Here is an 11,415-nt window from a genome sequence, read left to right as displayed (position 1 = left end):
AGGACAATACAGTTAGTCTAGGGCATAACTAACTCTCATCACATCAGGGAGAACCTCAGAAGGAAGTTTGACTCAACCTTATTCATGACATCATGTTTTACATCATTCAGAAGTTTTTGTGGGTTTTTTGTTTTTTTAAAGATTTTATTTATGAGAGAGAGAGAGAGAGAGAGGCAGAGACACAGGCAGAGGGAGAAGCAGGCTCCACGCAGGGAGCCCAACATGGGACTTGATCCCAGGTCCAGGATCACGCCCTGGACCTAAGGTGGTGCTAAACCGCTGAGCCACCGGGCTGCCCCACAGAGGTGTTTGTAAAAGTCTCTATGGTGACCAGCTGGTTGACTGCTTGAGAGTCATTTCCATTTGTTCAGTTCCTTGGGAGCAGGAGGTGGGTGTGGGAGGGTGAGAGGGAAGAAAATGGAATTGCTTTCTTATCTGGATGGAAGAACCAAACCTAGTTCATGAAGGGTGCCACAATCCACTCTGCCCCCTTTCAAAAGCATAAGGAAAGTTAGAGCAAGAAGCCAAGGGTCCAGATTGCTCAAACTAATGCTCTGTCGCCTTCCTCTCCATCTCAAGGTAAGTTCCAGGACACTCTTGTTGACTAGCTAAGACAAGTGAAACCGATTGGTAGGCTCTCCGATTTCCACAAGCCTGTTGGTACCCTTTACACAGAAGCTTAAAACAAAAGACCAGAAAGTCAAATTACCAATTTAAATGACCAAAGTCCCTGAAATAGAGGACAAGTTTATTTTTAGTATTAAAGAGGTTAACAATAGTTCTCATTATTCTGACTTATCCATATTCAAACTCACCTGCTCAGAAAGAGGCAGACCCAGACAGTTTCTAACAAGTCCTACTAATAATTAGGAAAGGAGTTACAATAAAGATTATGTGAATAGGAAAGATCAAAGAGTAGAAAATGCCAGAGGTATCCAGAGACAAAGAAGGCTTTCTGTGACTGAAATAATATTTTGTGTCCATGGTTCAGGAATAAGATGTTTCTGCTGGGAGCTGAGAAATCAAGATGAGAAACCTTTGGTATTGCAATTGGATGTTGGAGTTGTCTGTGGTGCCCTTTTGGCTACTTTAATTCAATCAGTGGGAGAAAGAGACCTGAGGACACGGAGGTGGAGGAAGAAATTCTCAATCTCTGCTCAATCACCAGCCACAAGGTTAGGACTGAGAGCTGACTGCAAATATACTCAAGGGCTGACCTTGATGGGCACTGGGCCAACTCAAAAAAGGAATCACTTCGTACTCAAGTCAAGCCTGTTGTGAATGAAGGGCCCGCTCAGTTCCAGCCCAGGGCCCTTACACCGGAGGCCCTCAGAAGACTGGGCACCAGAGATGAGGATGACCCAGCTAGTTGTGTGATCTAAAAGGTAGTAACTCACAAGGATGGAAGTAAACGCTCACCACTATTCTTCAGATAATTGACGGGACTCCATCCTTACGGCAGCAGGACTGAGTTAAATCCCTAATAATTTCATGTTAGGCAGGATCATGGGTAATAACTCCTAAGTAGAAGCTATAGGTTCTACTCTATGAAAACCCGAGTACGGTATAGACCCGAGGCTGGGACACTCAGAGAGTGTGGCAAAACACATGGTCTTCAAAGATCTGCTTCTCTCTTGCTGGGAAGGTCTTGTCACAAATTGGACAATTCAAACAAAGAGCCTCCATGTGCTGCTGCTCCAAGGTGGGACCAAAAATGTCGTCAGCCAAGTCTGATTTGCAGGTGGGGCATCTCTTCATGGTGCGCTGGGGAGAAGAGCAGCAGTCAGCACCGGTGTAAGCCCTAAGTGGCAGGGGCCAGGTCTCGGTCCTAGTATATCCTCAGCACGGAGCAGGATGCTTGGTACACAGCAGGTGCCCAAGAATCAGAGGATGAATGAGCAAATTCATATTTGGAGATACTGACTGAGGCTTTCCTACCTCAGGATTAAAAGGACCTACTATGTTAAAGCACTCCGAGAACGTCCAGCCCAGAGGGGCGCTGGACATATCGTCTCGGGCTGGCTGCCTACTTCACATCTCCTCCCTTGTTCTGGTACCAAACTCCGCTCACAGGTGGAAATCTGCAGCGGAAACTTGATGGGTGAACCGTGCTTTCTCCTCCCCACCACAACAGGCTCACTCAGCTGGGGGTTTTGACCCAACTGATCCAGGTGACTTCTGGAGTTCTCAAAATGAACCAGTTTCCCTATGGTTCTCTCATGAACTGGAGCAGGAAGGGGCATTTCTCAAGGATTTGTTGTGGGCAATCTCATGATTCACATACTTACCAGGCTTGGGGCTGAACTTTCCTGGATACCTGAGGATCATAAAAAAGATTCCCTTCAGTGAAAGAAATACCATCCCTGGATTCTCCAGCTGTCATCTAGCAGCTGGTTTCTGTAACTCCCTTCATTCCCTTTCTCCCCACTGCATCTGACTCATTCTTTCTCCTATGTACCATTAACTGCTGATAGAGGGGATCTAGGTCAGTGATAAAGGGAAAAGAGGAAAAAATAATGAAGTGGCATTTTTGATACACACGTTTATGCTATATAATTAGGAAAAAAATACCTCCTCTTTTCAGCATAGGGAATATCAGATTTTAATAAAATGTCATGATTTAATAAGAAAGCAATTTGAGAATAGATTTTAAGACTAAAGCCATGCAAATAGGTATCTTAAAAATATTTTGAAAGAGAAAATGTGTAACCCTGCCTGTTGTAAAGATTTGATTGGGACTTTTTTTTTTTTGATTGTGACTTTTAAGAGAACACAACTGCTTTAACTGTCAAGAAAAGGAAACGAGGTCTTCTATCACTTTTGGAGAAAAGAAAAAAGTTCCCTATTCCCTTGTCCCTGGCAAGGACAATCTGACACCCTGCCTTTAAGTAACAAGACTGGTTTTCATCCCTGTTCCTGACCTCCAAACCACCCCGGGGTCTCTGTGGGGCATGCTGCTGCTACCCTTGGTCAGGCCATCAGAATGGCTGCCACAACTGCCCATTCCTGGGTGGCATACCCATCTCTTATGCTTCCATTTCCAAACCTTAATTAGCTTCCTTAGCTTTGTATGTGTATATCTTCTGCATAGAGACATTTCTCTGATTTATATATTTGGAATATAGCCACGGGACTCAATTTGTGTCTGCTGCCTCTAGGCGAATGATCTGATTTGCGTCTTCTAGATTCAGATTTATTTCTCAATTAACACTTCTCGCCTGGCAATCTTTCTATTGGGTCTTCAGCTTCTGCCCAGCAAGTCTTAACAATGAGACTGGTCTTAATTAACATCTCGGACCAAAAAAAAAAAAAAAATTTAGTCAGGGAGATGGCTGCAGGCAAGGGCCTTCTAGCTCAAATGGCAGTTGTCTTACCAGAATATGGGTTTCCATAGACAAGTCCTGGGTTTTGTCCTGCACCAGCTTGATCTGAAGTAGGTGCTTGATACGGCAAAGAGTCAAAATCCAGACCCATGTAACTCAGCAATCTGCTGTTCTCCCTCTTCAAAAGCTAGGAAGAGAACATTTATAGAGACATGTTAAAAGACAACAAAGAATGGCCACACAAGCCAGGGGATGCCCATTACAGGTAGTTCTCAATGAACAATGTCGCACTGGAGAATCCCAGGAAGTGATAAATTGTTATTCTTCTAAAGGGGAAAAAACAGCAGCCTCAATACTCTGAAGATCTCAGTTCCCAATGCCTGAATTTAAATGCATACTGAATTGTTTAGACTAATGTAAAAAAGACTTCTAAGTCTCTAAATACAAATCAACTGAAGGTGGGTACAAAAGTTGTGTGCATATAAGAGGGTGGCAGGAGCTATATTAAAGTTGAAGCTGTTATACATTATTGAGAGCAAAAAGGTTTTTTGTTTTTCTGTTTTTTTTTTTTTTTTAAGATTCATATATTTGAGAGAGAGAGAGCGCGCACATGTGCACAAGCAGGGGGAGAGGCAGAGGGAGAAGAAGCAGACTCCCTGATGAGCAAGGAGCCTGATGTGGGGCTCAATCCCAGGACCCCAGGATCATGACCTGAGTGGAAGGCAGACGCTTAACCAATGGAGTCACCCAGGCACCCCTGGGTGAGAGCAAAACGCTTCTTTTAGTTCCCTTCCTAGAACAATTTTCTTACACAATATGAATATTCATCTAATTTTCCCTTCTTCATGTTTTATCCTTTCAAATACATATACCAACAGAGAGGGAGGGAGGGAAGGAAGGAAGGAAGGAAGGAGAGAGAAAGAGGAAGACAGGGAAGGAATGAGAGATTTGAAAGAAAACAAGCAAGGAGGACATACAGCATTTATTCTTAGAAAAAAAAAAGTTCTTAGAGAAAAAAATGAGTAAACCGCCCCTTAACATCTTAAGAGGGCTTTATTATATAGCTCTTAAAACTTTCAAATATCAGATCTTTTCCTTCCTGTTGCAAATTATGTGTATCCTCCCCCTCCTTCCCTCCCACTGCCCCATCAAACTATACCAGGAAACAGAGATTTCAAAGTCAACCTATATATATATCTAAATCAAGAGGGTGAGGATGACAGGACCGCAAATAGACTAAGATTCCTATGATGCTGAAAGGCACTGGCATAAATGACAAACCTAGTGATGACCATTTAGAAGCCTGGCCCAGCACGGTTATAGAGAGGGGAAAGATGGAGAACCATGGAGGGGTGTAGATCTAGGAGCAGAAGCCAGAGGGCATGGATATCTAACTCTGATGCAAGAGCACGAAAGTACCTTTAACTACAGCTTTTTTTTTAAAGTTTTTATTTATTGTTTTTAATAATCTCTATATCCAGTATGGGGCTTGAACCCACAACCCTGAGGATCAAGAGTCACATGCTCCTCCGACTGAGTCAGCCAGGTGCCCCCAAGTGCAGCTTATTTGCTGCCATCATCCTTTTTTTTTTTTTTTAAATTTTTATTTATTTATGATAGTCACAGAGAGAGAGAGAGAGAGAGAGAGAGAGAGAGAGGCAGAGACACAGGCAGAGGGAGAAGCAGGCTCCATGCACCGGGAGCCCGATGTGGGACTCGATCCCGGGCCTCCAGGATCGCGCCCTGGGCCAAAGGCAGGCGCCAAACTGCTGCGCCACCCAGGGATCTCCCAGCTGCCATCATCCTTGATCAACCAATAATAGCTTGTGTTTAATCTACAGCAGAAAATAAATACTGATTGGATGAATGAATGAATGAATGAATGAATGAGTAAATGAATGCAGAGCATTTTATTAGGGGCCTGCCATGGGTCCAACACTGGCACAGACCGTCACTACTGCCCTGGTTTGGTAGAAGAAAAGGAAAGAGTTGTGCTGAAGGAAAGGGGTCCCCTCAGCCTAAAAATGATGTAGGATATTTTTCTCCAAAGACAATAGCTACAATAGGTGTGAAGTTTTTATCACATCTCTGGGTCACCCTGATTCTTCTCCTTAAAACCTTGAGGTTTCTAGGGGCCCCCAGGTGGCTCTGTCAGTTAAGTGGCCAACTTTTTTTTTTCTTTAAAAATTTTATCCATTTTTTTTAACAAAGGAAGAGAGAGAGCACAAGAAGGGAGTGGCAGGCAGAGGGAGACGGAGAAGCAGGTTCCCAACCAAGCCGGGAACCCAATGTGGAGCTCAATCCCAGGACCCTGGGACCATGACCCGAGCCAAGGGCAGACACTCAACTGACTGAGCCACCCACGCACCCCAGTGGCCAACTCTTGATTTCAGCTCATGATTTTAGGGTCATGAGATTGGGCCCCAAGTCAGCCTCTATGCTCAGCAGGGAGTCTGCTTGAGATTCTCTCTCTCCTTCTCCCCTCTGCACCTACCATGTGCTCTCTTTCAAATAAATAAATCTTTAACAAAACAAAACACCTTGGGGTTTCTACCCTCTTGTACACACTTACATCATTTTCTTTTTCCAATCTCTCTTTTTCTCTTTGCAGAGTGCTACACATAATCTTGTTCTCACTCAGTGTTTTAGACAGGCCAGAGTTCTCATCCTGTCAATAACAAAAAACAATTAGGATTAGGATCACATACTATAATCTGGGTCCAAGGTGGGGTAAAACAAGGGGATTGTAGAGGATGTGGTTTCCCAAAGTGGTGGGACTGAAGTAGGGGAGAAGGGAGCTGGGGTGCAGAGAAGGCACAGTGGAGACGATGCTGGCTTACAAAGAAGTGATTTAATAAAATGCCTGAAGGCCTGGCATCGAGATGCCTATTTCTTCTGGTTTAGCTGGTAGTATAAGTGACCAAAGAGTGGAAAAGTAATAAGCTTGGGAAAAGCCCTAAGACTGACTTCTCAATTAGGAGTAAATGGAACTCTGTTTAACTGCACCCAACCATGGAAACAAGCATTTTTGTCTTGAGTAATGTCTCACTTGATGTGGTGTGAGGTACATAGGTCTGTGTGACTCCCTCCCGGGAAGGACAGGCATCTGGACTCCAGTGACACTGAGGAAGAAGGAACCCTGGAAGGCATTTATCTGAGACAAGGAACCCAGGCTGATCTAATTTCATAAACCCCAAACTGGTAGGCATGCTTCCGTGCTTCCCATCTCCTACCTACAGACGTACATATGCACATACCTCACAAAAACACTTAAGCTAATCCTACTAGTTGTGGTTTTTTCCAAGATTTTTTTATTTGAACGCTGGTGCCCAAACTGCTGTGCGCTTCTAGCCGACCCTGAAGTAGTAACGCCAGAGAGGCTACCCGATGACAGTGACTGCAGGCTCCTGGCTCCCCATCCCCATTGGCTCTTGCTGGCTCTTCTGGTCCTGCTTCACTTCCTCAAAAGGCAGAAATAAGAAAGGACTATCTGAGTCTGCACAGAAACCTGCCCAATGGTTACAAAAACCTTCCCTGAGACCCCTGGCTGGACGGGGGCCTCTATTTCTGGGAATCCCCAGATTGGTTTCTGGCCACACACTCCATCCCTCCTCTTTTTAGCAGAAAGAGAAATGTTTCTCCTTAAAAACTGTGGACAGTCCTCCGGGCTTGGTCTAAGAACCACAGGCCTTCACACCCCACGCTTCCTGGGCCCCTGGACTCTGTCACCTACCAGTGCAGCAGCCCTGAGTTGCCTGATCTGTCTGTGGAGTCGTTGACACTCTTTGTACTTCTCTAAGAAACAGGCTTTCCCGGCCTCTACCTTTGCTTTTAGGCGCTCCACCTCTTGTACTAACTGCTCCTCCACTGCTGTTTTCTTGTTCCTAGGCCCCTAAGGTATAAGACACATAGTCCTCATAGGTAGGGGCCCTTTGGGGATGTGAGGAATAAAGAATTGAGCCCCCGGGTCTTGAAATATATTCCACAATAACCAAGGAAACCCATACCTGCCACAAGGAGGTTCAAACCTTCGAATGGTGACAGATTACTTAAAATAGTGATGCCTTTGCTACATCAGAGGTCACAAACTCCACTGTGGCAGCTGGGGCTGTGCCAGTAATGTGGCTGAATGAAGGAGTTGAAGGCAACAGAACAGTGAAGGCTATAGGTGAGTAAGAGCATGCGGCCTATCTAAAGGATGCAGCAGCCACCCAGCCCAGGCATCGCTGCTGTGCAGGAACACGGGCTCCATGCTGCCAGAGGCTCTACGTTTTCAAGAAGCTAGAAATACACATTTAAAAAAAAAAATGGGGAATGTTCCTATTTGTAGTTGTTGGTAATGGATTCAATTTTTGAAAAAACACCACCTAGGCCAAATAAAACATTTCTTTGGGCTAAACTTAACCTGTGAGCGGCCGATTTCTTAACTTTGTTCTCCTGTTTATCATGCTAAAATATCTAGTATCTTATGTATGGTAGGTACTCCCTAGTTGATTGAATAATGGCTGAGTGAATGAATAATACTGCATACACGATGGGATTTATAATCCCAACAGCTAGATATCTTCCTGACACCACGGTTTCTCATACCCTTCTATCAATTCAGAAAATGAAGCTTCCTGGTACCTATCACCACCATGAGGCCTCTTTTCCAACAATCTATTATAGAAAATTATCAATTAGGCTTTCATTACTATATTACTATAGCTCAGAATAATTTAGGATGATAAATGCTAATATTAATTATAACAAAAATTTTGACTACTGCAGTATTTTCTAACTGTAGAACTTGACTTTATAATTGTTCATTTGTCTGCCATGATAAGAAGGGGGTAGGGGTGACTCTGGGTGACTCCTGGCCCAAGGCCCTACTGATGACAACCTGTTATAAAGTACTTTCGATATCCCCTTACCACTGATCACACGTGGAAACGGCCACCTCTCCTAAACGTTTCGTAAATGACAAATTCTCTATCCTTCTGGTCAAGAACAAGATGTCCAGAGGTAAACACTATTCTCCTGTCTTTTTTTATCCTGTCACCTGAAAATAGTCCCTGTCCCTTCCTTCCTATAGATTCCCTCCCATAAAGCCATCCAAAGACAGACGTGCCGTTAACTCTTGTTGTTTCTTCATGGCAGTTGTTTCTTCCTGCTTCATTTCCTCTACCGTCTGCTCCAGCTTCTTCTGGTGCTCCCTCTGCACAAAAACAGATGTCAGTACCACTGCTGGGCAAACAAAGGCTGAACTAGTGAGCAAGCAGGAGGCAGAGAGAGAGAAGCAAGTCTTCTCTTGTTTCTGAGAAGAGCCATGAGATCCCTCATCTCAGATGACCTCCTCTGAGACCTTTCCCACAGCCAGTGACAGCCAGGTATATGACAGAGTAAAGAAAGAACAATGTATGTTTTCTTGCAAATGTCTAAAAAATGTTGGTTCCACCTGTGACTCTACCTGTTGAGTTAAAGTGAGAAGGAGTTGGCTCTTTTCCTTTTTCAGATGCTCCAATTGCTCTGTCTTATCTTGACTGCCCTGAACAAGCTTCTCTATTTCTTTCTCTTGAGTTGAAAGCTGGGCCTAAACCAAAAATAGTGAATGTAACCAAGATATAAAAAAAAAGAAAATTGAACAGGAACAATACTGCTTAACGTACACTAACACAGAGAAATGTGTACTCCTCGGCAACTCCCAAGTGTTGGACATCCCTGGAACATCTTCACTTCTCAGCTCTCCCTCACACCCTGAGGGTCTAAGAACTCAACTAAGGAAAATCCAAGAAACCACTCTTTAAGGCACAGCTTCCGAAAACCAAGAGTGATTCAGCTGTTACCTGCTTTACATTCTAGAGTTTTTTTTTTTTTTTTCCATTCTAGGCTTTTGAGAAAGAGTGCTTGAAAAGATGTTGTAGCTATAAAAAAAAAAAAAAAAAAAAAAGTTTGAAAAGCACTGGTAGAGCTGACAGTCCTCCATCTTAAGAACTCATGGAATATATGAATTGAAGAAAGTATTCAGTTCCTTGTGGGGGGGTGGTCAACGGGGTAGGGGGGTGGTCAAGAGTAGAAAACCCCCTGCAACTTTAGTTTGCCACTTTGAAAGGCACAGTTAGGTACTCACCACAGTGAAATGGATCTTTCTCTCCCTGGGCCACCACAGGGTGACAGCCAGGGGAAGATAGTACACTTTGGGAAAGGTCTGGCATTACCTACCTGGAGCTGCTCCACTCGGACTCCCAGCTTCTCATTTTCTGTGGCCATCTTCTGATTTTGTTCTTTCAGTCTGTGGAGGTAAAGAGAACTATGTGAAAAATACACACATTCCAGATCAGATCCCCCAGGCCTTCAACGACTGAAGGCTGCCTTGGCCCTACGGCTTGGAATTAGTTCAGAATCCATTTGGCCTTGACCCTATGGGTACGGAATGAGTTCAGAATCCACTCTTCTTCAATACTATTTTGGCTTCCTGACCTCAAACTGCACGTATGCAACACTTCACATTAATACTTAAACTCAGGTTACTTTGCTTTACCATTCAGATACTAATTCTCCAACCTAGAATCACACCTATCACTGCCATAATAGGAAGACTCTTTGCTAAAGAATTCTGGAGATCTAATTTGACCCTGCCCAAGTGGGTCTGTAACATAGTAGATCCTCCCTTCCAAGAATCACACTCACTGAAGCAGCTCTGTCTCCCAGCAGTCCTTCTGTGCCTTCACTTGCTGTTCCAATTTCTTATTGGTGCTCTTTAAAGTTTCTAGGTCCTCCTGCAGATCAAGACGTCAAAGGAATAGACCATTTCTGAGACAACCGTTAGTATCTCAGGCAGCCAATAAATATTTACTGGGCACTTACTACCTGTCAGGTACTTATTACATGTCACAACAGTGAATGAAATATCCAAGTAAAGGGGTTTCCATATTGAAATGTTCTTAATTTGTTCTTTCCACAAAATGTACTCATCTTAATTTCTCTTCCACCGGAGCTTATATTCATCCATTAAAAAATTTGTCATTAGGGGATCCCGGGGTGGCTCAGTGGTTTAGTGCCTGCCTTTGGCTCAGGGTATGATCCTGGAGACCCGAGATCCAGTCCCACGTCAGGCTCCTGGCATGGAGGCTGCTTCTCCCTCTGCCTGTGTCTCTGCCTGCCTCTCTTCTCTCAATCTCTCTTTCATGAATGAATTAAAAAAAAAATCTTTAAAAAAAAATGTGTCATTAAACAAATACTTAAGGAGTGCCCTGTACTGCAGACACAGCAGAGAATGAAATAAAGCAACTATTCTCTTTGAAAAGTGCTGTCCAATAGATTCATGAATGCCACATACACAATTCAAGTTTAGGAGCCACATTTAAAAAGTAAAAAGAGGACAGCCTGGGTAGCTCAGCAGTTTAGCACCACCTTCAGCCCAGGGTCTAATCCTAGAGACCTGGGATGGAGTCCCACATCAGGCTCCCTGCGAGACTCTCTTTAGCTCTGCCTGTGCCTGTGCCTCTCTCTGTGTCTCTCATGAATATATAAATAAAATATTCTAAAAATAAATAAATAAATAATAAAAAAATGAAAATAAAAAAGTAAAAAGAAACAGATACACTTCATTTTACTAATAGTACATTTAACCCAATATATCTGAAATATTGTTTCAAAGTATAAATAAGGGGAATATTTTAATTTTTTTATTAAGTCTTCAAAATCCGATACATCCTTTATGCTTACAGCATATCACAAGATGCCATGTTTCAAGTGCTCAAAAGCCATATGTGGCTAGTGGCCCCATACTGGGCCTACACATTTTTCTTTCCCAACTTTGTTCTGCAGCTAACCTTGTGCATCAATAACAACTCCCTCTTTTTTAGCTTCAAGGTTTATAAATTCATAATCTTTTTATTTTTAAGATCTTATTCAGGGATCCCTGGGTGGCGCAGCGGTTTGGTGCCTGCCTTTGGCCCAGGGCGCGATCCTGGAGACCCGGGATCGAGTCCCACATCGGGCTCCCGGTGCATGGAGCCTGCTTCTCCCTCTGCCTGTGTCTCTGCCTCTCTCTCTCTCTGTGTGACTATCATAAATAAATAAAAATTTAAAAAATAAATAAACCCACTGT

The 11,415-nt window shown here is 43.6% G+C and overlaps 1 protein-coding gene across 6 annotated transcripts in view; it reads right to left on the bottom strand.

The window, feature by feature from the left end:
* Positions 1–712: 712 nt before the first annotated feature.
* The window catches only part of CALCOCO2 (calcium binding and coiled-coil domain 2), a 27,743-nt gene continuing 17,040 nt past the window's right edge, over positions 713–11,415 (bottom strand). For 3 of the 6 annotated variants that reach the window (XM_025439928.3, XM_049114781.1, XM_035721485.2), the window contains 8 exons: positions 9,993–10,081; positions 9,525–9,594; positions 8,773–8,895; positions 8,434–8,520; positions 5,896–5,991; positions 3,375–3,510; positions 2,289–2,317; positions 713–1,764 (listed from right to left, as the gene is read on the bottom strand). In XM_025439928.3, coding sequence (XP_025295713.1) covers positions 1,588–1,764; positions 2,289–2,317; positions 3,375–3,510; positions 5,896–5,991; positions 8,434–8,520; positions 8,773–8,895; positions 9,525–9,594; positions 9,993–10,081 — 807 coding nt within the window. In that variant the 3' untranslated portion in view covers positions 713–1,587. Of the gene's footprint in view, positions 1,765–2,288; positions 2,318–3,046; positions 3,292–3,374; positions 3,511–5,895; positions 5,992–6,599; positions 6,785–7,056; positions 7,216–8,433; positions 8,521–8,772; positions 8,896–9,524; positions 9,595–9,992; positions 10,082–11,415 lie in introns of those variants that run through there. The other 3 variants (XR_003133534.3, XM_049114779.1, XM_049114780.1) reach the window with 3 other exon arrangements.

The sequence above is a fragment of the Canis lupus genome, chromosome 9 (genome assembly GCF_003254725.2).
Source record: "Canis lupus dingo isolate Sandy chromosome 9, ASM325472v2, whole genome shotgun sequence".
NCBI lineage: Eukaryota > Metazoa > Chordata > Mammalia > Carnivora > Canidae > Canis > Canis lupus.
Note: the sequence above shows the minus strand (reverse complement) of the source record. Positions and strands in the feature narration are given on the sequence as shown.